This window comes from Hirundo rustica, chromosome 2 (genome assembly GCF_015227805.2).
Source record: "Hirundo rustica isolate bHirRus1 chromosome 2, bHirRus1.pri.v3, whole genome shotgun sequence".
Taxonomy (NCBI): Eukaryota; Metazoa; Chordata; class Aves; order Passeriformes; family Hirundinidae; genus Hirundo; species Hirundo rustica.
Genome location: NC_053451.1, coordinates 92,921,389 through 92,948,842, shown reverse-complemented (window position 1 = coordinate 92,948,842; position 27,454 = coordinate 92,921,389). Strand labels below are relative to the sequence as shown.

Sequence of the window (27,454 nt, the reverse complement as noted above, 5' to 3'; positions counted from 1 at the left end):
AGAGAAACTCTGTTAAGCAAGTATTGTTGAAGAGTTGGATTGGTTTTGAGCAAGTATGTTTAGCATAGCTTCATTGTGTGTACCTGGCTCACAGGTACATGAAGTAGAAGTCATATTTGTGACTGTCTTTTTGTTTGTAAAGGGGTTTCCCATATTTATTGGGAAAATAACATACAGTACTGAGAAGACTAAGCAGTATAAAAAACCATGTTGACAGCACATGTTGACAAAATGTTGGCTGTATCTTGTCAAGTATTATAGCTGTCTGGCAGTGACTCCATGGTGAGATTACTTTGAAAAATAGGCTTCAAAATGTTTCATAAAGTCCTTTTCTTTCTAAAAGGAGGCAGCTGTTCACATGAAATCATGTATGAGTTTAGTTACTAGACTCTTTGCATTAGGGGTCTTATTCATGAGTATTAAGCAACCTTTGAATCTGAGACTTTACTGTGTCTCCCCCACAGATAACACTGAATATCATTAATGAGGTATGTCTTTTTGAAGCGCTCTCTCTAGAAAAGACTTGAAGTTTTCATGGACTTTCTTTTATTACTGTTTGCTTTGGGTGCTCTAAGTTATTAGTATTGCATTAGAAGGGTCCATGAGCTCTGTGTGTACAAACCAAGCCTGTTGAGGGATTGAGGAGGTGGGAGGAGCAGGCAGATACTGTCTTTTATATGAGAAACTAGTCTTTAGTTTTAAATACTCCCTTGCAAATGTCAGGGGAAAAGAAAAGGGACAAAAGGAGAGTGAAAGAACTGTTTGCACAATGCAGTTGTATTCGTGCCTTTACACTTTGAAAAATGTAGACAACAAAAATATATTTTCTACTGTAGAGCAAACAGTTTAGTTTCTTGAACAGCATGCTGCCTCATTCTGTGATGGAATAAAAGTTAAACTGTCTAAAACTACCCTGCTTTTCAGAACTCTTTGCTTGCAACCCACTGCACCACTGGTATTAGGCTACAAGATATCCCGTTTGCACAAACATGTGACAGTGGAGAGAAATCTGCTACTTAGATGAAGTAGAATAACAGTTTATACGTGTAACTTTGTGCTATGGAAAGCTTTTGGATTCTTAAAGAATCTCTGATTTCTGTATTTGATGACATAATTTCAAACATGAGTTGTTAGGTTGTTTATGGTTATGCATTTTTTTTTTTTTTTTGATTTTACAAAATAGGGCCTTCCAGACAAAGTTACTTAATGGTTTTTGCTTCTGTAACAGGGGATGCTAGCAGTGACACATTCGACCATGCTAAGGACTACAGATGCAGAAGTGACTATTTCCTTAATGCCTGTCTTATTTTTCTCTAAAGGGTTGGTTGAGATCTAGAAGGAAGTAAATGGGTCCTCGGGGGGTGCAAATGCAGATCAATCTCTAGGCCAAAGAGACTCTTCTTTCGTGTGTGTTCATCTTGTTATAGCGAAATTTTCAAGTTGGGCCTTGCATGGTATCTGGTATCCTTAAGCCTCTTCTTTATGCTATCCTTTGGAATTCTGCTTTTAAATTACATTTCATAACTCACACCTCCCTGTTCTCCCTGCTGCTTGTCTGTGTTCTGCTGATGCACTGACGGTATTCAACCCTGAAAATGTTCTTTCTCGTGGGTACACAAGTAGGAATGGTGAAGAGGATCCAAGTGTTCTTCTTCAGGGATTCGAACTTTGCCATGGCACTGATGTTTCGAGGCTCTGGGAGGGAGCTGGCAGCTGAAGCAGTAATTTACAGCCTGTTGAAACTGATCTTGTAAAGAGAAGAATGCTGAGAGCAAAATTCTGCAGAAACAAACTTGAAACATTTGAGAAACAGCAAGAATACGAAACCTGAAATTCTGTGGAAATCTCACTTCAGATTTTTAGGTCTTATAAAACATGATGTGACTCAATGAAAACAGATACAGTGCAAGAGCAGCATGATTACAAAGCAACTGTTGAAAACACCAGTGTTGAAGATACTTTGCTTCTTGGTGCATCCTGGAGATTAATTACCAGTAATTTCTGCAGCTGACCTGGGTAGGGTTAGAAACAAACCTCTCCTGAGCTGGACTAGGAGATGGTGTACTGTACTCAGGGATGCATCTCTGTGAGCCTGTCCTTCTGTGTTAACCTTGGTGGATTTATAGGCCAACTCTTGATCATGCTTGTGATATTCTTCTTAAGTATCTAGTAATTTTAAAGCTTAAATTATTTGAAAGTGATGTTCATGAAACCTCTTTTTTCATCAAGAAGCACTTAACTGCGTTTTAAGTAAGTGAAAACCCACCAGCATTGTATTAAGTTTCTCAATGACAAGAGAATCCTTGTTTTGGATTGGAAATAATTCTGAAGAGTCAAAGAGAGAAAATAAGAAAAAACAACAATGATATGTAATCAAAGAAACAAGGAAATGTATATGTTCTTCTTGCTTATATTTTTCTTTCCAAACAGTAACGGTTTAGGATTATGGCCATTCAGGAAAACTAACAGTAGTACTTCTGTAAGCTTATTGAAGCAAAAATCCAGTCTTTCTGTTTCAAGAAAGCATGAAATGGTGGTTTGGATATGGCTTACAATATAAAGAAATCGAGATGACATTTTTCTTTCTGGCAGTTTTACCATAATGCTGCAGAATAACTATAAACTGAAGAGCATTTTTCCTCATCTACTGAGGGTTTTGTGCAGGCCATCTCCCAGGAAAGATCAGCTTAATTTGGCTTGTTTGAGAAGTACCATATTCCATGAAGAATATTAAATGGAAAATAAAGGGGATCTGAAAATATTCACTATTTCATATCCTAATGAAAAAAAAAACAAAACAAAACAAACAAACAAAAAACACTACCAAAAAAACCCCAACACAAGAAGTCATTGTAAATTGGATATGGTGACTTTTGCTTGACAAGAAATGAAAAAGTTGTAATTGTTTGGAAAACACTTTTTTAGAGGCATTTTTCCCCTACCTGGAGTCTTCTGCCACTTTTGATGGTACCTGCTGTATTAAGCATCCACCAAAAAAAAGAAAATAATGCTGCTTTATTCACTGAGGGTTTTTTGCATTAAGATAGATAGGGACAATAAATCTGGTAAAGAAACAGAGAGTTTTCAAGCTCTGTTGTGAAGGACACAACAGCACCATTGCAGGACCTGTGCTGTTGTGTTCTTCATTCTGCAGCAAGACTGAGATCTTGTTTGGGGTGTGACCTCTTTGGCTACAGGTGCAATATCCTTGTGGTTGTTGGAAATTACTATCCTATTTCTAGATGATTAATGGGAATAGATTTCTAGATGATTAATAGAAAGATTACTTTCCCATTTAAATTTTCCTGTTTTGCATTAAGAGAAAGCCCAAGTCCTTTAAGTGTGCTTGAAGTGCATTCCAGATACCAGCACCCAGTGTGGGATGGTAAGCAGCTTTGGGGAGCACATCTGCCAGAGGTGAGCAGCTCAGGCAGACCAGCCACAGACTGAATCTTCCCAAGTCCTCTGTGCATTCTCTGAGCATTGCACTACTTCCTTTTATAAAAAGGGAAAAGCTTTCTGTCACCCTAAAGCTCCACGGAATGCTACTTTTTAAGATGTACAAGTGGAAAAGGACTGTCAAATTTTAAGATGCATCCCATTCCATCCCTGGAGGTATTTAAAATCTGTGTAGATGTGGCACTTAAGGACACAGTTTAGAGGTGGACTTGGCAGTGCTGCGTTAGTGGTCGGACTCAATGATCTTAAAGGTCTTTTCCAACCGAATAGTTTTGTGATTTAGAAAAAGTTCCAAATTAAAGCTGACATCCTTCTACTGAGCCCTTTATCTGTGTTAAAATTTGTCAGCCTGTTCCTCAAGGGTAAGTACTTCAGTTTTATTCTGTGTAATCAAATTGAATGGTCCTGGAAAAATTCTTTTTCTGAGTACTTTCTTTCTTATTCTGAGTACTTTTTATATCGTTGATTGTATGTAAAATTAACAATTATATGTGGCAGTTAAATATCACTTTTTGTTACAGAGAAATTTCCTGCATGTTTTAAATCAATCCTGACTTGAATGGTAGACCTGCTGAACTTTTATGTGTGCAGCTTGTTCTTTTGAAATAGGGATTTTTACAAAGTAGGGCATGTCATAAATTACAGACTCTTAATACTCAAAATCTGAACACACGCATGTCATTTGATTTAAAGCCTAATACTTTTTAGGTTTGAGCTCTAAAAAATGTTGGACTCTTTTGGAGGGAAGAAATTAATTTTATGACCCCTCATCCAGCATTTCCTTTGAAAATAAAATCACCCTAACAACAGAATACAAAAGGGGCGTGTTTTCTGGATCCATTTAATTTCAGCATTTGCATACATAATACTAAGTCTGTGGAAGAATAAGACTGTGGCGTCTCTGCATCTATACTCTACCATCTGTTTAATTATAATGGTACCAGTAGCTGATCTTCTGAAACCAGAGCTCCCTGGCATCCACTATTTTATTTTTCTACATTTAAAGTACTGTGGTTTCATTTCTTTCAGGGTTGGAGTAGTTTCCCTTGTGAGGCCTTTCCTTTACTATACATATATGTGGAAGGGAGGGATTATTTCCCAAAGAGGGAAATAACAGTGATGCTTCATTTCCTTCCATTTTACTCCTTTTTTTCAGCAAATTCATTCCCTGCTCACCTTTATGCTTCCTGTTCTCAGTCTTCCTAACTTCCTACACAAAGTACTTCCTTCATCTATAAGGTTATCTCAGTAAACTTAGAAAGGAAGGGTCTTGGCACTGCATTGGCAAAAGGCAGCATTCATTCATTTATTGCCATGCCTGCTTTTAGAGGAGTGCAGCTGTGGGCACATCTGGATAGTTTAGCTCCTCAGACTGAAGAAGTATAAAAGACTGGAACACTCCTCAGCCGGAGCAGGGGCAACTGGAGGTGTTAAATTAAATAAACTCTTTCAAGGCTGTTGGCTCTGCAGTGATTACTTAATCCCATGTGGCAAAAAAGGACAAAGACGAAATCTGAATGAAGCACTTAAAATGGAACTCGGTACTCTTTAGAAACACAGAGGACAAGCAGAAGAGATTCAAATGACATTTCATCCAAGCAAGGGGAGGCTGGGGAAAAAGAAGGCCCTTCCAGTTACACTAGGAAGTTTTGAAACCTGTGATGTGCTCAATCATTTCAAGTTAATTCAGGCTGAAGATCCTTACTACGAAACTTCACAGCAGTATGAGGAATGGTGCTGTAGTGTGAAGCTGAGAGACAGGTTATGAAAGAAACAAAATAGGAAAAGTTAGTAACTAAATTAAGCTTTAAGAGCTAATTGATGTGTTTGTTTTTGCTTTTTTGTTTTGGTTTGGTTTTTTTAATGGAGAGGCTAGATTGCAGTTGCTGGGGGAGGAAGCAAGCTGGGGACAACTGAAAGTACAGGGAGCTGGATTGTAGCAAGAATGGGCTAAACTGGAGAAGAGGCAATCCAGTAGAGACGAGTGTGTTGCATTTAATCTATCTTTTACTTCTTTTCAGCCGTGGGCCTGAGCAATAATGGAAAAGAAAGGGGAGGGTGAAGCTTTTCCCCTACTGCTAAGTACTTGATCTGGGTGTCACCTCAACCTCGTCCCTGTGTCGGGGTATCACACATCCCAGATGAGGGAACCTGGAGGGCAGCTGCTGGGACCTCTTCTGTGTGACATGTGCTTTCTCAAAGATAAATTTATTGAGGTTGAGGAGACACTGAGGACTTGATGGAGATTTGGTAAATTAATATATTAATTAAACAAGGCATAAATTTGATGGAATTATTCTTTTAACTGCTCTTGCTCTGAAATCTTCTTTAGTCTGTGTTCCTGTATGAATGAGCCTTGCCCGTACTCTGGCTTTGTTGGAGTGTTTTGAGTGTCAAGTTTTTAAGAAGAAAAACTTTGATTTTTTGTTTCCCCTCCTTCCTCCATGTATTTGCTAAGTTCTCTGTATTCCTTAAGATCGTGAATCTAGGAACAATTTTCTCCTTGTGAAAGAGTGAGGTGCTGCCAAAACCAGAATACTGCCATCTCTGCTTATGAATCCCAGTTTCAAATCCCAGATGCTTTACATAATAAAGCCTAACTGGGCTGATTACCAAGAGAACTCAGTCATTCAGGGAAATAAAAGGGAAAAATCCCTTTTCTTCATGAGGGAAGAACTCGTGCCAAGAGGAGGCCGAAATGTTAAAAATGCATCTTCTGTTTGGATCGTTCCTATCAACTGTCCTGTTTCCCTTTTCTGTAAGGCTGGGGATCAGTATCACCCTTGTGCAGTGGGTGTATGTGGCAGTCTTTTGTAGGACCCGAGAGGACCTAAATTTATGAAAACCACCTTCAATGGGTCTCTTCCCTCTCTGCAGGAGCCCAGCTCAGGTGAGTCTCCCCGGCTGTGTTCGCGGTGTGCCATGGATGCTGCGGCTTCCCTGCTCGTACAATCTCTAGAGTTCTGCGGCGTGTGGTGGGTGGGGGCATCCCGAAAAGAGCGTGCGGGCTTGGCTGCCTGATGCTGCCCATGTGGCATCACTAGAAAGCTGTATGGGATGTTTGGCAGGGGATTCAGCTGCACAGGCACAACCATCCATGTGCTCTGCCTGTTCTCGATGTGGCAGGGCCCGTGCACAGCGGCAGCGGGGAAACCTCTGTGTGTTTTCCTTTCTTTACTCCTACTTTATAGTCTACATAACTTTTCTTCTGCTGCAGCCACTCGGGCTCACGGAGAAACTAAGCTCCTGTGGGTTAAGTTGGAAGCCCTCTTTCTGGATTAGCAATTGACTGAGAAATAGGAAATGGAGAGTTACTTTAGGTGGTCGGTTTTCTGTGGGCGGAGGGGGAGTTACTGGTGGAGGAAATGCAGGGGTTTCTGTAGCTGTTCAACATAATCCTAAATGAAATGGAAATTGAAAAAAGCGTGGAAAGGGAAAATTTGCAAATATGTGAAAATATTTATTCAAAATAGCAAAATCCAATGCTGAGTTCAGACCGTTGGAGGACAAATGGGTGGTGCTAAGTCAGTGATCAGTAGAGAAGGTGAAATTAATTGTTGGTACAAGCAATAGAGATGAGAAAAGAAAATGCTATTCTGTAAGCTAAGCTGTTGTCCTCGCTGAAAGACCTTGACTGCCTGTGGGTAGTTCCCCGAAAACAGCAGCAGCTCGGTTGGCATTCGTTGTTGGTCCGAAGGGCAAACAAAACATTACAAACCGCTGAGAGAGAAACTGAGAACAGCAAAATCCTTATGTCGCTGAGTAATCTCTGCTGTGCCTGCTTCTGGAGCACCATGTCCAGTTTTGTTTTGTCAATTCTGCTTTGTCAGAGCAGAATTAGTGTATGTGGAGGAACGGGGAAGGCGGTCAGAGGTATGGGGTTGCTTTTATACAAATGGGAAGTAATTAGTGGAGGAAATTTTCTGTCTGGAAAACAGGCAATTGGAGGAGACATAATATCACCTACAGTGGCGGTCTGTATAGTCATGAATGGCTTGGGGATGTGAAAAGAGAGTGTTCATTTCCTGTAGGGTTTTTTGGGGTCGTTTTGTTGTTTTGTTTTTTTTTTTTCTTTCCACTGCTTCACAAAAGAGAAACTGGGGCACACAGAAAACTTCCAGGAAGGTAGTTTAAACAAAAACAGTTTTTCACACAGCACATAATTAAATTTTCGAGCTCACTGATGACTGATATTACAGAGATCAATGTAAAGTTAGCAGAGAAATCATTAGGCATATTTTTCAAAGCATCTTTTGCTCCAGCAAAACTCATTACATGATTATATGTTAATGACTTATGGTGTTGTTCCCCCCCCCCCCCCCACATGAGTGGATAGCTGTGTGTTACTTCTGGAACATTTTCAAAATAGCCACATTTTCTTGAAAAACTAGGTAATCCTATTTGGGTGAAACTGTTTGGAAATAAAGATGTGTGGTGTTGGCTGTGTTTGAGCAGGATTTGCTGAAGACTACAGCCAAAACCAGAGTAAAGTAGAGAACTGAAGGAAAAAAATAATGCTGATGAGGCTTTCAAATCTAATAGAAGTTTAGAAAAATGTCAATACAAATCACGTCAAATATTAGACCCGTGCAGCCATGGAAATCGATTGATTAAATTTTGTAATACATTTGTGCCTTTCTTATTATCCTTGCAGTTTCACTGAAAGAAACAGGAGTACAGACCATTTGACAGAAAATGCTTCCAATGCATTTTAAACATCTAAGACAGAACTGAGAGGCTGTGTACTCGTTAAATTTCTTTATGAATTTCTCTGTTGCAACAGGGGATTGCCTGGAACTGTTGAAGATATTTTGCTGAAGGTAATACATAAGCAGAAGTTAAAAATCAGAATTCCAGAAGCAGCTTGAATTTTTAATTTAAAAAATAATTAAAAATAATCATATTGTATCTGAAAAATTACATTTCCTATTGTCTTTACAGACTCTCAGTGGTAGAACTGAGCATCAGTCCTTTCACTATCAAATTTTAGTTAGGCATGAGATGCGTGGGACTGAAATGGCTTGTTAATTCCATAACATGGTTGTTATGATGATCCAAAGGGATGCAGGGATCAAGTAAAAACTTCAAGAGTGAAAACTGCAGTAGCTCTTCCCTGAAATATAGTCATGTGCTTTCTGGACTGTTTTGATTCCTTACATAGCTCACGGTCAGATACTGGATTGCTTCATGTTGCAAGAAAGCTCATTTGGGTCTTCCTGTTGAGAGTTGATTTTAATTAGTTTAAGGTCTGTTTCTTTAGTCTGACTCGAGGTTGTTCGTGAAACCATGGATGATCCTGTTTCAAACCAGCAGAGATTGTAATCTCACGTTTGGTTAAGTGTCTTCAAATACTCCCTGTTTCATTCAGTAGAGAAGCTGTGCCAAAGCTTCTTAGTTAGGAAGACAAGGCTGCCTGATTGCTGTGAATGAACATGATTAAACAAGTACTTGATTACAAATAACCCACTTTTAGGTAAACTAACTTTCACACGGATGCTCTGCTCATACTTTGCATATTTGGAATTTGTTTGAAGATGTAGAAAGTACATATAAAGCGGCCATCGTTGGTGTAACTGAGGTTTAGCTAACTTATTAGGGTTCTCCATTCATTTTGTACAAGTATAAGCTATGTGCTTGTGATTCTGAAGCTTGACTGGTTGATGTGGTAAAATTCTTCACTACATTTTTGCCTTCCTTTTAATTTGTTATTTCACTGAGAAACTCATTGAAACTCATGGAAAGATGGACCTTTCATATACGGGAAGTTTAAGCAGTCTGCTGATTCTCCAAGAAAAACATGAAATTACTATTGAATTGAGGCAGGACACTCAGGGAAATCTGGGCTTGAACTATCATTTTCTATCTTGCAGTAGGTGCTTATGAATGAATACATTCGCTGCACTTCTTGCTGCACCCAGAAACAGTGTAATCTTACAAGTGAACTTTGCTGTTCTGCATGTGCAAAAGTGCCTTAAGCCTTTAACTTGCTGCAATAGTGAATCCATTGACTGGCACCTGGAGTCTCCATCTCCCTGGGCTGTCTGTAGATGCAGTATGGTCACACAATTTTTGTTTGATAACAAGCCTCAGCTATTCAAGTGCCCCTGCAGACTGCACACCTTTTCTCATGCATTTGCTCCTCCTGGGTCACCACCAGAAAGGCAAGAGCCTGGTCTGGTAATTGTGGTCTTGCTGCCCATCACTTTTTCCTTTGCATAAATGCAGTCTCAAGTGCCAGTCACAGAAACAAAGTATTTTTTGCCTACAGAGTTCCTACAGATCCTGTTTTTCAGTGGTAATACTTTGTTATGGAAAAGCTTGACTGAAGACTTCATTTTGTCATTTCTATTAATATTGAAATGGAAACATATACAGCTCTAGTCATGTCTAACACATGGAGCTGCTGTGGGCCAGTCATACTTTGAGTGGAAATAATGTGAATTAATGTAGTCAGTGAATTATATAAATGGATTTTATTATCAGAAGAAGCCTAGATCATTTGATGGGTTCTCTTAAAAAACTTTTTTTAGTTCGTGTCCTCTCTAATGGTAATGTTGAGAGTTATGAACATCTCATCACAGGTGTCCACTTATTTCCCTCAGAAAGGCTGCAGCTTTTACCTGCTGTATGCAATCTGCAGAAAAGAATCTTTATCTTAAATAATGCAGCACAGTCCTTTTAAACATAAAAAACCATCCCTTTTTCTTTTATCCATGGATAACTTGTGAATTTTGCTTAAAAATTAGGGTAAAACCAATAGGATGATGAGAAGAGTGGGGGAATTCAGCTGACCATCAGCAAAATCCTGCCAACAGTAAAATTAATAGGCATCAAGATGATCTTTGGAAAAAAAAATATAAATTGTTAAAAGCGTCATAGTTTCAAACTTGCAAAACAATCTGTAAAGAAGCAGTGAAAATCGGTTATGAGGAGCGGTTGTGTAGAGGAGCATTGCACTGCTTCCAGTCTTGTAGGTTTTTCTGTGTCCCTGAAAGTTTTGCAGTGGCACTGTACCCTATGTAGTAAGTGGAAGTTCACTGCTTATGAGGTTTGGTTTTCCTGGCTGCCTTCTGCAGCAGTTCTGTTGCCATACACCTTGGGCGGTCCATAGAGCCCGGCTCGAAAACCCCTTTGCCTAAGGTGGGAATACAGTTGCTGTGGAAATAAAGAGATTTCACAGAGCTGTAAGACAGCTGTGGAACAGCATTTAAGCAAACTCCTCCAAAGACTCCAGGAGACAGCTGTGTTTGAAGGAAACTCGACAGCGTTTAAAGGAAAGCCTTCAAAACCGACCATTCCAAACGGAACGTGGGGGCACCCTGCGGGCTGGAGGGAGCGCGATCTCCTCGGCGCTGTTCCCGGGAGGCGTTTTCCCTGGCAGCCGCTCCCGCCGGCGGCAGGCCGGCAGGAAGCCGGGGGAGCCCGGGCGTTCACGTGAGTGGGGACGGGGCGGTGTGCGAGCCGCGGCGGCTCCCGCGGGATGCGGCGCGGCCCTTCCCAGCGCCGGCCCGGCCCGTCGGGACTCGCCGCGGGAGAGCCCGCACGCCGCGCGGGGACACGCGTGCGGAGCGGTCCCGCTGCCACGGACGTGCCCGGCTCGGGCTGCCCGCAGGGAGCGTGGGCTCCCGCCTCCTTTGTGCCCGGGGAGCCGTGCGGAGCGATGGAAATGCAGCGCTGCGAAGCGCTGCCCTAGTGGGCTGGTTTGGGGTTTTCCGCCCCCCCTGCCTCCTTTAATCCCTGAGCAGGGGGGAGAGGGCATGTTTGCTGTGGATTCTTTTTGTTTTATCTGAGAATGAGATGCTGGCTGAAAATTGAAGAAATGGCCCTAGAAGAATTGATGCAAAGATTAAATGCGGTTTCCCGGTGCGCTGGTAGGAGGAGCTGCTGGTCTTACTAAAATAATGTGTTGTGTCGATGCTGTTAGTGATTTTGTTAGTGATTTTGTAGGATTTACAGAAAATCCTGGCAATCTGGCTAGCTTTCTTTATGCATGCTGTCATTAAGAGGAAAGAGAACGTTAAGAGTTTTTGTCAGCACGTTAAACTGTCGTTGCTATTAACACTAATTAACATTTTTTTAGTGCTTAGTTATTCCTGAAGCATGCTTTAGAACAACGTTTCGAGTAGTTTTTGGTTGATGTTAGCCCAGTCATATACTCGAAATGGGTCTTGATTCTCATTTTTTGATTTCCCTTTTTATCTGACTTGCCTGTACCTAAGTTGAGGGAATTGTAGGCTTGTCTAGCAGCAGCGAAAAGCTCGGCTAACTGCAAGCATTGCAAGCTTACGGGTTTGGGTGGATCTAAATTGCACTTCCATGAGAATGAAGAGTTGCATGAATTAAGGGTGGTGAATGTAGTTTCACGTCTGTACGGATTAAAAATCAGAGCAGATCTGCCCAAATGGTTTGAGACTGTAGAAAGATTATGTAAATTTCTGAGATTGTTTTGTTACATTTGTTGAAAATGTAAATGCTTGTGTGTTCAAAACTAGAACTGAGAAGCAGTGCACAATGAGGTGATCTTTGATTAGCTCTAGGAGTGTTATCCTGGCTATTGCTCATGCAGAGATGTGAACATATTTCAAAATAAAAAGTTACCTGGAAAGACAAGAGAGGTGGTTTTTGCATCCTTTGAAACTGTTTGGTTTGTCCTTTATTCTTAGTCTCCAGATTACAGAAGTCTTGCATCTTCTTGTCATCTGAGGGAAAACAGTGATTTGAAAATATAGAATATTATAAGGTATTATTCGTTGCAGTATCAAAACTTGGAATTTATCTTCCCATTTTCCTAGTCCTCTGTTTCCTAAGGGTGACTTTTTCATCTTTTTCAATTTCCATGTGGTGGAAGGAGATAATTAGCAAGATGGCTGATGCTGGTAGTCCGATGAACACATAGATTAAATGACAAATATGGAATGAAGAGATCAGCTGCCTCTATTTTCTTGGATAGGGAGAAAAGGTATTTTACCTTCTTAACATTTTTTGGGGGGGGGAAACAAGATTTGTTCTGACAAGAACAAGCATTAAATTACAAGGTCACATACACACTATTTTTTCTCCTTCCTTGTTTTTCCTATTGATTATCTTCCTATTTTCAAAACATGTCTTTATTAAATATCTGGATATTTGTTTCATTTCTTGTTTTAGTTTTCTGAATGCTTAAGAAAGACAGTCTGATATTTGCTAGGGCATACTGTCTGTTGCAGTTTATTTTAGTAATATTCACATTACTTTTTCCATTCCAGTGAAAATGTTGATCTAGGTTGGGTGGGGTTGTTTTTTTTTGTTTTTTTTTTTTTGTGGCAAGATAAATTTTAAAAACGTGTGGTGGATTTGGTTGGGAATGTGGGAGCCTTTTCTTCCTGAGCTGAAGGAGAGGGAGGTTGCAGAGAGGGAGCTTTGCCTGTGACACTGCCTGTCTCTCAGCTCTGCAGCTGCAGGTACACTGTGACCTTCACGTAACCATCAGCAGCTCCGAACGCTGTTTTCATACTTGCTGGCGGCTGGTTTTGAGCTTGTTAAACTTCCATATTTAAAGGAATGGGGGGAAAAAAAAAAAAAAAAGAAGAAGGGGAAAAAAAAAAAAAAAGCAGCCTTTACTTTACAGCCAGTCCCATGTTATTGTGATTTATCTGGTCCCTCTCCTCCCCCTTCTCTTTCTTCATCTCTGTTGTAATCCTTGCCCAGGTATTCTCCGGCCAAAGGCAGCACTTTCATGCAGGCAGTGGTTGTATTTAGAGGTGACTGTTTTGGGTTTCCTTTTCCCCTCACTCCCTCCCTCCCTTGTTGCTTTCAGGTTGCTCAGACAGTTTCTGTCTCACTGTCTCCCATTCTAGGGCTGTACACTGTCCTTGGGTCTAAGCATCCTCTGTCTGGCTTCACAGCAGTTCTCTTGATTCAGAAACCTTTTGTAAGCAGAGATTTCCTTAACAGCCCAAGATCATGTTCAGACTATTTCCATAGCCCCTTGCTCAGGAGTAATTGAAATGCAGAGATTCCCCTGGCTTCCCCCTGTCCACCTTCAGGCATCAAGGGATTTTCTCCTTTGTGGGATTCTAGGTGAAAAAACCCCCAAAAAGTGTTCTTCCATAGCTTGTATATTCCCCCCCCCCCTGCCCCCCCCGCCAAAATATATTACAGGCAGGCTGTGATTTATCCCAGGTAGTTTTAAGCTTTTGAGTCAGAAGAGGAATTCTAAAACCCTGGTGTGCTGACCAGAGAGAAGGGGGCATGTTAAGGAGGAAAGCCCTTCCACCTTTAAGGTGTGCTGGTCGTTCCTCTGACTGGGTTGGGGGCCAGGAAGCCTGGAGTAGCTCAGCTCCCAGCCTAGCATCTCCCAGTGCCTGAGGTTAGGGATGGTGAGTCTGGGTGTGTCTGTAATCTTTCACTCTTCTCCCAGAAAATCCTTTGTGCCTCTGGCTGTTTTCCTGCTGACAAGGCCAGTCTGGCACTCACACAACCTTTCTGGGCCACTCATCCCTCACTGCCACAGCAGCCTTAGAGATCCTGCTCCCTCTGCTCTGATTTACAGATTTTCTGATTTACTCACATTCCTAGCCCCCATGGTATGTTACTGACCCTCCTTACTCTCTTACCAAGGTGTGATCCTCTCACTGAGTCCCTCGAGTGCCTTCCTCTGCCTCATCTCACAAATCTGGTCAGCTTCCTCTGGCAAAGCTTTGATTGATTATTTCTTGTCTTCCTCATCTTCACCTTATTCTCCAGCACCTTACAGATAGATTATCTTCTCCTTCTGGACATAGTTAGCTACCAAAATCGTGCTCCCTGGATTAATATTATCATCTGCTTCATATTCCAGCTCTGACTCCTGCTCTGCAGTTCAAAATGTGCCCTACACTTTTCCAACAACCTTAAAGGGTTTTCCCATGGCATCTTCTTTTATATTTTCCCAGATACTCTCCTCAGTCTTCCCATCCACTTTCCTTCTGGCCACCTGGACTTGGATGACCAGACTGCTTTTTCTGTTCTCATATAAATCCATAAAAGGCAGAAATTATTTAAAAAAATTCTCTGATTGGTTTTTTAATTATTATTTTCCATTAGAATTTTGAGGTTATTTCAGAAAAAAACCCTGTGAAATTATTATTGGTACTGAAAAACGAAATCCTATTTTTGCACACGTTTATTGTTTTGATAGATAATGGCATCATTTCTCTTTATTTGGATGTAGTTTTTATTTTTCTTCTTTTTCAGTTCTGTTGCTGTGCTAAATTCAACCCTCTTCCACAAATTCCTGTTTATGGGCAGGACCTCCCCTCCCTGTGGAACAGTAGCTCAGAGGTTGAAGCCTGAGATGATGAACAGTTCTGACCTGGGACCTCATGGATTGTCCGTACCCCTGACTGCTGTGGGAGTGCAACTTAGGACTCCCTTGGCTCTGACTGACACAGAAACAGGGTTAAAGCTCTGGCTCTCAGTGTCAGTCACTACCCCACAAGTGCATCATCTGGAAGCCTTGCAGTGATGTGTTGTCTGATTCGTGCAAACAGGCAATACAAATCTGACATTCTCAGCCTTAAGCATGTGGAAGCCCCACTGAAAAGGTTTCTTTCCACCTTGGAAAAGTGCCACTATTACAGTTACCATCTGTTTCCTCTCCTCAAACACAATTTTAATGCTCTGCAGAAAGAAGAAACATCTGCAAACCAAAGGAGGAAAACATGTGGTTCCTCAGTAAATATGTATGCAGCGCTGGTATTTTAAGTACAGGTAGCATCCCAGAGCTATTTCAGCCTCAGTCGCTTTTCAGTAGCTCCACATTTTCCGTCTTAATCACAGTTTGGCCTTAACTTTACATTACATTTCCCTGGCTTTCTGTTCTTGACAGGCAGGCTTTTGAAGTTTTGAAAGCTGGCTCACCTGTCTTGACAAATGGGGCACAGATGTGTGAGGAAGGGACTCACACACCGTCTCCAAGTACCCACAATCAATGAGGCGAGTTGGACTATTGCAAGAGCAAACAGGAACATCCTCAGGCATACTGAAGGGACATTTTAAAGTTGTGGGCAGCTGGAAGGACCTGTTCTGTGTGTCCTCCCCATTTCTACACTCTTGTGAGCTTGCCTGCTCTCTCTTACCCTTGTAGCTTCTGTCCTTGGTTTGCTTCATTTTCAACTTTGGGAACTCAGAAAGTCATTCTCTATGTGGTAGAGCGCTCTGTATGCTTCTGTTAATTTGGCAAGCAGGCAGGTCTGAGCCTGAAGGGATTGATTTACTACTTGGCAACTTTGTCAGCTTTCTATGTAGCTGGTAGAGTTGGAGAGATCCATGTGAGAACTCCAAAATCCGCAGGTTGTTGGCACATCCACTGTGCCCAGGTGGCCTTTAGTGGTAGCGGGGAATGCCTCTGCCTGGTGTTAACTTGCTTGCCCTTCGTTTCACCTTTTCTGCTGAAAGTAGAAAAAGTAGGCATGCCCTTCCTGACATGAGGTTTAAAATTTTGAAAGGAAGGGTGGGAGCTCCAGTTGAACAGACACAAGCAGTTAGGAGTGGATTGCTCATGTTTTCTTTGAGGGTGTACTGTTGTGGATTCTGGGAGCACCTGCATGGCATCCATTTCTTAGCAAATTCTGGCCTAAACCAAACTCTTTATTTCACTGCTGAAACAGCTGAAACTAGTGAAACTAGTGGGAGTAAAGTTCAGAGATGGCAACAGAATTGTCCTTATTAAAAGGAGCTGGCTGCCTTTTTGGGAATCTGAGGAGAAATATTTTGATCAACATTAAGGTTGTTTACATTTTATTTTTAGCTTGATAGCTATTGCTGCTTAAAGATTGTGTCCCAAAACATTTCATCACAACAAGGTTTCTTTTTTAAATACATAACAACTCCTCCCCCCACCCCCCCCCCCCAAGAAAACACCTATCACTGACTTCTTATCCAAAAATTTGTATTCAACAGTAAATGATGGCACATTTGGAATGGCTTTTCAGAGCATTGTTGGGTGCATGTTTGTCAGTCTCCTCTTCAGTTGATGGACTTTGGGTATATATACTTAAAGCCTGCAGAGCTGGGAAAGCCTTGCCTGGATTTAAGTACTTAATGATATGAAAGAAGAAAAAAGCCTTTTCCTTTGATGCGTTTTTATTACCATGGTGTCTCAGAATATTTTCTTGGCAGGAGTGCCTGGCACAGCTGCCAGCCACGCTTCCAACCACAGAGAGCCAAGCTGCAAGATTACCTCGTGCATATCAACAGGGGACTTCTGCAGGAAGGGAGCAGCACAGAGCAGGGATGGAGTGTCTGCATGTAACACAGACTGTGTTGTCTTCAAAGTGTCTGCTCTAAGCTGATGTGTTAGCCAAAACCTGGGAGTAGGAGGCATTTGGGTCACTCATTCATTTAATGAAGATCAAGCCAGCTACTTGAGATTTTGCTGCTTGTGTGTCACCTCCAACAACTGCTTAAGGTTTTCAGTATTTGAAACACTGCATTTCATCTGGAAGTTTGAGTCTCCTGTTTTACAATATCTGGCTTAGTTCCACTGTTTCTTTGTCTTGTCCCATGAAATAGCAGCTTGTTTCAGACAGAAAGAGCAGGATCTTTAATGCTTTTATATGGGATTACTTGTAGGTCTTTTGAGTTAACCCTGCAATACTGTGTTAACTACTTTGACCCCTCTCTAATTACTTATCCCCACAACTACATAGCTCAAGCATGAGCCACTTGGCTCACCACACATAGGAATGCAGCTTTGCGGTGATGCAAACTGTCTGGAAGTCCAGCCTTTAACAATTGCCTTTAACAGCACCCTGGGTACAGCCTCCTCATGCCTTGTGGAACAGTCAGCCTAAGCACACAGACCTGGGCGCAGGTAGAGAGGGAAACATCATCTTGGAGCTTGACTTCCTGCACAGAGTGGGCAGTTTTAGACAATAAATCCCCTTACTTACAGCAGTCCCACATGTTAGTTATATCCTCAGTCTGCCTCTGCTGTTCTTTTTGTGGCTTTTGAGTTTCTGTAATGCTTTAAATTTCTTCATGGCTGATGGGAATGCTATTTGAGTTGTGGTGTTCCAGGGGCATGGAGCTAGCTGTTGAGCTTTCCACATGGTTCCCTGGAGCAGCAGGGAGTGGGACTCAATTAAACCCTTGCTGCAATGGAGAAATGTTAAACTTCATCACACAAAAGGTGTAACTGGCTGTGAATTTCAGCATGGGAGAAGGCTGAAACGGAGAAGCCTTGTGACAGCCATCAACAAATGTTTCTACCTTCATGTGAAGGATGATGGTGTTTGAGCTTGGTAGGAGCCAGTGTGATGGTGCCTTAGGCACTTAAATCCCTTTGAGGACACACGACAAGGCAGCTTTCTCGTAGAACGTAGCACTCAAATTGTGGTGAGCTGATAAAGCACAGTGCAGCATGGTACTGCTAGGTTTTGAAGATTTCAGTGCGTAATGCTGCTTGGCAGCAGTCAGCCTTTTTGAAATTGGTAATCTGGGCAAACACGTATTTGGCAAGTTGAGAACCCCACTGCTGTATAAAAAGTAAGCTCCTGTTTTTTACCTGTACTGTTATTTCAGGGCTGTAAGTGCTGTCAGCTTTCCTGAGCTTGGGGCATTTGCAAAGTGACAGTTTTACTAAAAGTCTTTCTGCCTTCAGCATTTCATGTGGCAGGCAGAAAATTTGCACCGAGAAGTGACTGTCCTAGTTCTTTTAAAGTCTCAATTCCTGTTGAGCCAGAATTGTATCTTCCTTTTCTTTCAATTCCTGCCCAAGATCTGATGGATTTAAAAGGAGGGTGGCTTTCCATATGAAATGCCAAGATAATTTATGTAAATAGAAAATGATGAGAATACACATAACTGATTTTAAAAAATTACTCTTCAGGCTACAACCTTCATTGTTAAAAATATCAATAATAAATTTCAGCCTTTTTTGTAAACACGCCTATGTCTGGCTTCTGGGATGCGCAGAGTCCTTTCCCTTGGTCACTATTTTGTCCTGGGCTGCTGGTTTTCTCTCCCGAGTAACCATGTGTTACTTAGCCGGTCGTTTGAGGTTACCTCATGTCACATGCCAGTGTTTGAAGAAGAGCTTTGTAAAACCAGTCTTGTATCAGCTTTTGGCCCATGAACCAAATGAACCAGTGCGTTGTGTTACTGATTTGTTTCCCCTTTCCACGTTTACCTTGCGTGTGTTACTACAGGCATGATGCCCACCAAAGCAGCTGCTGTGGAAAGGCCCTGCCAAACTGAAGTGTTCCTTACGGCTCTGTATCCTGCTGCTGTGGAATACTTGTAATTGAATTGGTTGTTCTCTATTTCCATTGTCTTAACATTTGCAATTTTCAGATTTACTGCAGTGAAGAGACTCATTTGGCAATTCACGTGGTGAGGTGGAAACTTGAGTGGGTTTTTCGGGTTCCCTGATTGCCTCTAAGAAGTGCCTGAATTCTCAGGCAGGTGTCTGGGGTGTGGGAGGGAGGGCAGAATTTACCCATCTTGTATCCTGTTGTTGATACATACATGAATTACTCTCTCCAAACACCGGGCAATTCTTCTGCTGGCTTTTGTTTTCAGTTTCAAGCTGAGTCCGGAACTTGGTTGTTATTACCAAATGGATAATTACCAAAAGGAAGCTTGATGCTTTCTTACTTAGCGTTTCACTTTTTTGAGACACTTTACTCAGCCTTTCAGCATATTTGTAATGGCAAAGTACATTTATATGAAATGCTCTATTCTTGTTATAATACTTAAAAACAAAATTAAAGCTCCCACCCAAACATACAGTGAAACAAAGCAGATAAGAAAGCATGTTTGTGTTTGGGGAAGAAACTTTTCCAACTTCCTTTGAGGACTGTTGACAATGGGAGAAGGGGAGAGATGGGCTAAGGAAGCAAAACAGGTATGTTTGGTTATGCAGCCTGGATGAAGACCAAAAGCTGGCAGAAACGAAGTGATGAGAAAAGATTCTCTGGATGTTTTGCTCATAGATGGGCACTTAGTAGGACATGAAGCCAGGTCCCCATAATACACTGTCTGAAAAACAATAGCTTTATGTTCAATAGTTGTGATGGAATATGACCTACATTCACAGAATCACAGGAGTGATGAAAATTCATCATCATTCCTTAATTCATGCTTGAGTAGATGCCAGGCTCTAATTATGAGATAGCTCCAGTCTGCTCAGGACCCAGATATTTACTGTGATCCTGGCACAGGTGGTTTTATTGAAGGCAGCCACAGACAAAAATTCCATTTCTGGGTTCTGTGTAACAGCTGCTGAGGCTGCAAGTGACCTGTGGGATGTACATTGGCATTCTGATACCAGAGACTTGAAGGTAGAGAGAGGCAAGGAGCATCTGAGTGCACTGGAGGGATCAAAAGGAAGTCATCAAAGTTGTTAATAGTTTTCAAAATGTTACCAACAGCTGACAGGGAAAAAAAAAAAAAAGACCTTTCTACATCAGATAAATCACTTGTGAAGTAAAGGTAAGAAAAAAGTACAAACCAACACACAGCATTTTTAGCTTTCTAATTCCATACTTTCTTAATTTCCTTCTGCTGAGTATCTTCAGTGTTTCTTACTCCCAGCTCATGCTTTACTTGTCTTTCAAGGACATTGCAATCTGTGTCTGACTTCAGTGCCATCATCGTTTCAAAGTCAATTCCTATGAAAATTGCATACCTGAATTGCTTTGAGATCACAAAGCCTGGAGCGGGAGAGGGATATTAATAGAAAGAGCTTCTCTCTTTGTTGTATGAAGACAGAAGATGAGTTTTTTCAGTGTGGCAGTGGGAGGTGTTTTTCAAAGCAATTGTTTACATTTTTGAAGATCTAACGGAATTAAAAAGGTCCGGGTGGCACAGAGAGCTGCCATAAGTTGGTTTAAGGAGAATAAAGGTACGCATTAATTACTACATTGCTAATTTTGTGAGGTGTGCTTAGCAGCTAAAGTAGTACTAACAGTTCCCACTCAGCTTTCAGAAAATCAGGAAGAAACTTTGCAGCATCCTACCACATGCGTTTTAAAACATGGAAACAGAACAATTACTCCAGGCTTTATTCAATACTCTTTTTAAACACCCCACAATGATTATTGTAGGATAATTGTCTGGGGCTGAATTCATTAAAGACTCCCTGACATTCATATGATGCTGCAGGAAACTCTTACTGGAGCTGGTGGGAAGAGGTGGGATTTAAATATCCCCAAAGGAGGGTGAGATTTTAGAGAGGTCCAAGAGTAGTTTGAAGGGAAATACAGGTATTTGAGACAGTCCTGATGTGCGACTGCCAAGGCAGGAAGGGATGTGGGTGTTACCGTTTGGCACTTGGATTACGGGGAAGCCCCTCCTGTTCCCCCACATTCCCTCAGGAGTTCCTCTCCCATCCTTTCCCATCAAGTAGCTCCTGACTTTCTGCACGTGGACATTCCCTAAGCTGCAGCGTGGCTGGTGGCTCTTTGGTGTGCACCTTGCCTGAGAAGGAAAGCAGGAGCAGGCAGTGTCACGGGATAGAGGAGCTTTCCCACTCCCTCGGTATCACCACCACCCTGGACCAGCAGTCTTGCTGGTTTGGCAACCAGTCTGCAAGTTTCCCTGACATGTGGGACATGTGATGCGTGGCTGGTACAGGGAACTAGACCTGTGTCATTAAATAGCAACAAATGTAGTTTATAGTATTCAATTTTGAAGATACTCATGGGAAAAAAAAGGAAGCAAGACGTGTACATCCAGTCTCATCTCTTTTCCTATCCCTTTTCTCTGCTTCCTGCTCCTGGCAGCAGATCAGCTGTGGGTTAGCCTTACAGGGGGGTATTTTAGCTCATTGGGCTCTGTGGGGGTCTCACAATCCTTGCCACCTGTGTGCTGCTCTCCTGTGCAGGGAGCAGGGCCATGGTGGGTGCTGTGCTGAGGATTTCAGACCTTGTTTCTCTGCTAACCCTGCCCTACAGCCTGTCCGGGACTGCAAGGGCTCCCCTGTCCCTCAGGGCCCCTTCATCCCGTGGAGAGTGCTTCATAAGCAGCTGCTCTGGCTACAGTTTACTGGAGTTGAAAAGTACTCAGGAAAAAGTTATTAAAAGTGTTAGGTTTGATCATTAATGCTGGACTCCTCAAACTTTGAAAATTACCAGTGCATTGGTAATTGCAGAGGGAAGAACTTAGTTTAACTATTTGTGCCTTTAGAAAGGAGTTTTGAGGGTCAAAGCCTGGTTTTTAAAGTGTGTTGCTAATAACACATTAAGCGATGAATTAGTAAGTTATTAAGCTATAAATAACTGAAATTTTGTTTGTTTTAAAGGCTGGTCGTTTGCTCTGCTCCATTTTTTTGTACAGCCTGCCAAACCCTTTGATGATGAGCTATACTGCTCTTGACAGATCCCTGCCTCGAGTGACTTGTTATCTGTATTTGACACAGCAGAAAAGGAAACATCAGACAAGTGTGGTGGAATTGATGAGGGAGGGAGGGAGGAACATTCCCAGCAGAAATAAGGTCAGGCACATCACTGCACAGTGGTGCCAGTGGGCTTCAAGCAGTTTTTCTTGTTTGGGAGAACAAGGGGTGAGTGCCCCATGGTATCTCTTGGTAGGTCTGGTCCTCTTGCTTGCAGAGGTGAGAGTCCAGCTGTGGCTCCTGCCCAGCTCAGTCAGCTGGGTTTCCTTTCCTAGAGGTGAGGCGGGATGGGAGGGAGCAGGGCAAGGCAGAGCCTGGCACCTGTGCACCTCCTCCCCTGATAAAGTCAGGGCACGGCAAGGGTGGGAGCTCAGGGAAACAGGAACACCTGTCTCATCCGGAGGCAGCCTGGGAGGTGTCTGGGCAGTGATGACTCTGTGTAAACTTGGATATCCGGGGATATCTGCTACCTGGTCTTGTTCTTCACCTCAGCTGCTTCTGTCAGCAAGCAACCAAAGTTATGTTACGAACAGTTAAGACATGAAATGGCATTTTTGCACCAATATTTTAGTTTCCATCTTTGGCGCTTTTTTTTCCTCCCCTAGTTTTTGAAAAATTGCTCAAAAAATGGCGTAGAATATCATAATTCACCATACTTGATGGAGAGTTGTGGGTTTGTGTGGTGTAGAGTCAACAGTTGGTGAGCTTATTAGGTTCTGGCAGCTGTTAGATGTTCAGCCAACAGAACTGCAGTTTCCACGAACAAGTTTCTAATGTCAAGCAGCAGTTTGACTGCTATTAATAAACCGTGTTGCTGCTGCCTAATAAATGAGACCATTTAAAAAAACCCAAACAAACAAAAAACCCAACAGCAACAATTTCTAATAAAGTTTTTGATTTTTTTAAGCTTTTTCAAAATGGTTGATCTCAAACCACTTTTCCAAGCACATCTACTTTTTTCTCTCCCTTGCCTTTGGCTTCCCGTGATTTCTCTTGTATCAGGTGAGAGATGGGTACCTTGCAGTAGTTTGAACCATTAAACTGGTGGTTGATTAAACAGAAATTTGCTTTTTTTGTGGGGAGAGAGAGAAGTATGCTCACTGTCATATCTGTAGCCTGCCCTGACTCATCCTGAAGATATTTGAGCTGATACCAGGGTAAGAGTGAGAACACGTGGCCATGGCACTGGAGGAACAGGGATGGGGTATGACTGTTCCTTCACTGGTGATCTGCAGTTAGTCAAGAGGAGAAATGGTGAAACTCCTGTGACAATCTCCTGTAATTTGTGTTTCCTGCATAACTGAATCAAGTACAATCATCTCTTTGGAAGTTTACTGTCTTGGTTTGCTGCACGTGTATTGGAGGTTATAGCTGTTGTTCTGCTGACTGGCAAAGCAGAGAGGAGCTGCTTGATCTCTTTGTTACCATACTTCGGGTACTGGATCTCTGCAGAGATCTGCTCATTAAGCCCAGTTTCTTGACTGAGTCTTTTCACTTCTTGATGCATGCTTCTGTCAAGATTTAATTGAATTTTGAGCTCTCCATTATCCTGGAGTTCATATCGGTAGGTGTAGTATCAGGCTCCTGGTCTTCCATGTTGTGTGAAATAGAGACATGTGACATTTCTGTTCATTCTCTCCCCTGCCTGTAACTAAGGACTGCTGTATTTCGAGGTGTGATATCTGCACACAGTTTGTTTTCACACAAGATTTTATTTCATTGCTGTGAAAGGTAGAAATAGCTACATTTCTTATGGTACCACTTATCCAAACTCTTCATTTTTTCACACCTCTTAAACAAATACATGATGCTTTAAGTAATATTTTACTTTGAAGAGCAAAACTGTAGTTAGAAATTACAGGGAAATTCAGATTCCAGTATGTATAAACCAATACTAGAATTTCTTCAAGTACCACATTTTTAGCTCCCCTTGTGAGTAAATAGGATAGATGTGCAACCAGCGACTGACTTAGACTCTGTTGCCCTTTGTATTTTCATCTTGCACTGTGTCTAAAGAAACAAGTGGGATGGTGATCTGGGAAGACACAAGGCTGAAAGCTGAGTGTGCACATTGAGTCTAAAAAGTGACATTTTATTGTGACTTTCATTTTCTTTCTTTCTGTGGTTCAGTTTATCAATTTACAGATTTGCCCTAGCTGAGTCCAAAATCAGAGAAAATAGTTTGCTTAAACTAGGGACAAAATGTACATTATATTAATAAAAACTTTCAAGCACGTGTAAGCAATCCACTGCAATGATAAGAAGAGCTAGAAGTATTTTTTCTTAATTATACTTTTATTTATTTTTTCCAAACCATCTGTTGAGAGCTACAAATATTGTTAAGATCTGCCATTTGTCCAAGAAAAAAACGATGTTGTGGCAGCTATTTGCTGTTTTTCTAGCCTTGATATGAAATATAAGATGCTTGTCTATTCATTTCGAAGTCTATATTCATAATAAACTTAATTTTTCAGTGCTACATAATTAATTGTAAATGTTATCTGAGAACATTTTTGTCATTTACTGGTTAACTTATTATTAATTTATAATACTTGCAAAGTTAATATGAGAGATTCATATTTTTATACGTTGTGTCTGCTATCAGTTCTTGTGTTGCAGTTTGAGAATATATTCAAGCTCTTAAATTGCTTCTTTCAGTGAGAAAAGTGCTTTAAATCATGGAATTGAGGCATGAGATTTATTCTGAAAAGGAAACGAGGTACATCTAGGTTTGTATGACTGCCTAGTGTTTGCTCCTTTGAGTCCTTGTGTTTTTTACTCTGCTGATCTCTAAGATCATGAAAGAGTAGGTCTCTCACTCAAGGCATTGTGCTTTATACTTTATTAAAAATTGCACCCCATAAACCATCAAAACTTGTCAAAATAAACTATAATTATGTTATTCCTTATTATGATGTTATGATGTTATTCCTTATTATGATGTCTTGTTTGCACACGTGCACTCCTGGCTCTCCCCCTTGTCCCTGCCTGCATGCTAGGGAGCATTTCTGTATCGATGCAGCATGAACGGGATGATCCCAAGTCCTCCTCGCCTGTTTTCTTGAGATGCTACAGCAAAGCAGCTGCTCCAAGTGAAGGATCAGCCCCCAGCACTGAGCAGGAAGCACAGGGGCATTCTGGCAAAGCCAGGAGCAGTTTCCTTTGCATGGCAGAGGTGCTTTCTGCTCTGCTCAGAGCCGTGAGAGGTTAACTCTCACCCTGGCCTCTGCTCCCACTCCTGCTGTCCTGAGCAGGTCCCTCCTCAGGTCTCCTGCCTGAGGTCCATCTGCCGCACCCAGCTCACACCACACCTCCCCTCCCAGTGTATCTCCTCTGCCCTCACTCCTTGTCAGTCCCCAGCTCTCCCTCCCCAGTACCAAGTTCTTTTCCTTCCACAGGCCTGCTTGTAGTGTCTCCTCTCACTACGAGCTGACTCTGGCCAGCCTCCGTTCCCATTTTGCTGCCGTCTCCCGGCCCAGCCTTCCCCAGGCTGTGGGCTGGTGTCCACCCTGTGCCAGCAGCGCCGTGCTCTCTGCACGGGATCCTTCTACCTCCCACACACGGTGGGTTTTCTACCAGTGAGAGGAGGCAGGGGCTTGCATCAGGGAAAGGAGTGGGCTCCAGACCAGACGGAGTGTTTCTGGGGAGCCGTGGCAAGCCCCACGGCCGCAGGTGCTTTAACCCCTTCACGTGCTGTCATTGCAGCAGAGCTTATGTGCTGAGCACCCTACAGAAAACAGAAGATTACCTGGCTGTGCTGGAGCTGCTTGTAGGTGCTCCGAGGGGATCCTGCTGAGCTCAAAGTCAGTGACGTGTCAGAACGGTTTGTCAGAAACACAGGATGGAAGAAGGCTAATACAGTGTGGATAAGAGATGTGCCTGCTTGTTGGGACACGGAGGAAGTAGATCCCAGATCTTCAGTGCCGTAGAAGATTGCATCACCCAGCACCTAACAATGAAGACTACTTTCGGAGGGTCTTTGTTGGTAGGGCCCCCTTCAGAAAAGAAAGGAGATCTTGTTCTGCCAATCCTTTAATGACTATGTCTCTCTGTGTGCATTTGGGGGAAGGGGGGGTTCAGATAGCCAGATGAATTTTAACAGAAGGTCTTTGTGTAAAATATATGCACATTAAGAAAGAAATATATTTTTAATCAGTTTTCAAAAAGAATGTGAAGTTACGGTGGGACGGGCGGGAAGTGTGGTGGCATTCTGTTTTACAGTTCCTTTATAGAAAATACTCAGAGCATGGTACTTCAAAACTATTTGCATTTTTCAAACCTATTTCTGGTTAAGTTTTATTTGAAGGAAGTTGTTCAGCTGCATGTATAAGGCAGTAAATGCATTAAAAAAGGTTGAATTATGAGGAATTATGTTTGCTGGCCTTGTCTTCATCATGTGTAGAGGTTATTTGGAGTTGTATAAAAATTCAGCAGTTTAATATTAGTTCTTTATTTCTTGAGCACCAAAATAAGAAGTTGTAATCTTTTATTCGGGCAAACTGAGTACGGTTGGTATTTGGACACTTGAGGATTTAGGATATTTTTGTTGTGTTATAGCACTGTCCACCCATTACAACTGAATTTGTCGTTTATTCTCCCAGTCTGTGATAATCTAATCACCTGCCAACACTTGACAGTTCTGCACACTTGTGATTTATTCAATGCCATCTTTCTAAAACACAGAACAGGGTTTTAATGGCCTTTTGTGAAGAATTTTGTCAGCAGGGCAATGGAGCCTCATTCCTTCATTTGCAGACAGAAACTGCTTAATATGATAGCCCTCAAGTTTTTACAAACTTTGGATCTACTTTAAATACATTTGCTTTATCCCTTTTTTTATGCCTGAAAAAATTAACACAAACTTGAAGATTACTTTTCTCTCCTTAGACAAAGGACTTTGACTGTTGTGCCCATTTCTTTTGTACTTTCTAACAACTGTTAAATATATGATGCACCATTTATCTGCATGCGTGTACAGCTTGTAAATAATTTAATGTTTTACTTTCCCACTTGGCCTCTTTACATAACTCTGAAATGAGGAAGATAAAATTTTGCTAAATTATTAATTCACTGGGAAATTGAAACAACCGACATAGATTAAGCGCAGAAAATGGTTCCCTTTCCTCTGTGGGAATCAAAGCAGTGAACACAACTGGGTAGCAGCGAGGGAGCTAAATGGACAAGATGATTATAGAATAATTTAGATTGGAAAAGGCTTCTGTGAGTATCATCTAGTCCAACCACCTGCTCAAAGCCAATCTACTTATTAGAGACATGCTTGGTTGAGTCTTGAGTGCCTCCAGCAGTGGAGATGATCCAGGATGGAGGCCTTCAGGAGTCTCCTGTGTCCATGGGTACATACACAGGGCACATCAGACCTGTTGCCTGGCTGGCTGGTGGATTTTGGTGATATTCTGCAGTGTTAGAAGTTTTCTTGCAGGTTAAAACTTTTGCAGCAAGGTGGACAAGTGCTCCAGTGTCATTTTGGCAAGCAGAAGAGTCTGCAGTTTGCTCTGAATGGTTCTTTAATAGATCAAGACATGGTGACTTTATGAAGGCTTCTAGGTCTTGCAACTTAAAATAATTTGTTTCTGTCAATTTTCATAGTAGCCTGTTGTTTCTTCTGGTTGTTTACTG

General features: G+C 41.9%; 1 protein-coding gene across 7 annotated transcripts in view; it reads left to right on the top strand.

Annotated features, from left to right (window-relative positions):
• Positions 1-27,454, top strand: part of MCF2L (MCF.2 cell line derived transforming sequence like) — a 146,601-nt gene that overhangs the window by 11,456 nt on the left and 107,691 nt on the right. For 2 of the 7 annotated variants that reach the window (XM_040090023.2, XM_040090005.2), the window contains exon 1: positions 11,096-11,330. The exons of 3 other annotated variants lie outside the window; for them this stretch is intronic. In XM_040090023.2, coding sequence (XP_039945957.1) covers positions 11,252-11,330 — 79 coding nt within the window. In that variant the 5' untranslated portion in view covers positions 11,096-11,251. Of the gene's footprint in view, positions 1-10,832; positions 10,894-11,095; positions 11,331-27,454 lie in introns of those variants that run through there. 2 more of the 7 variants (XM_058419218.1, XM_040090040.2) reach the window with 2 other exon arrangements.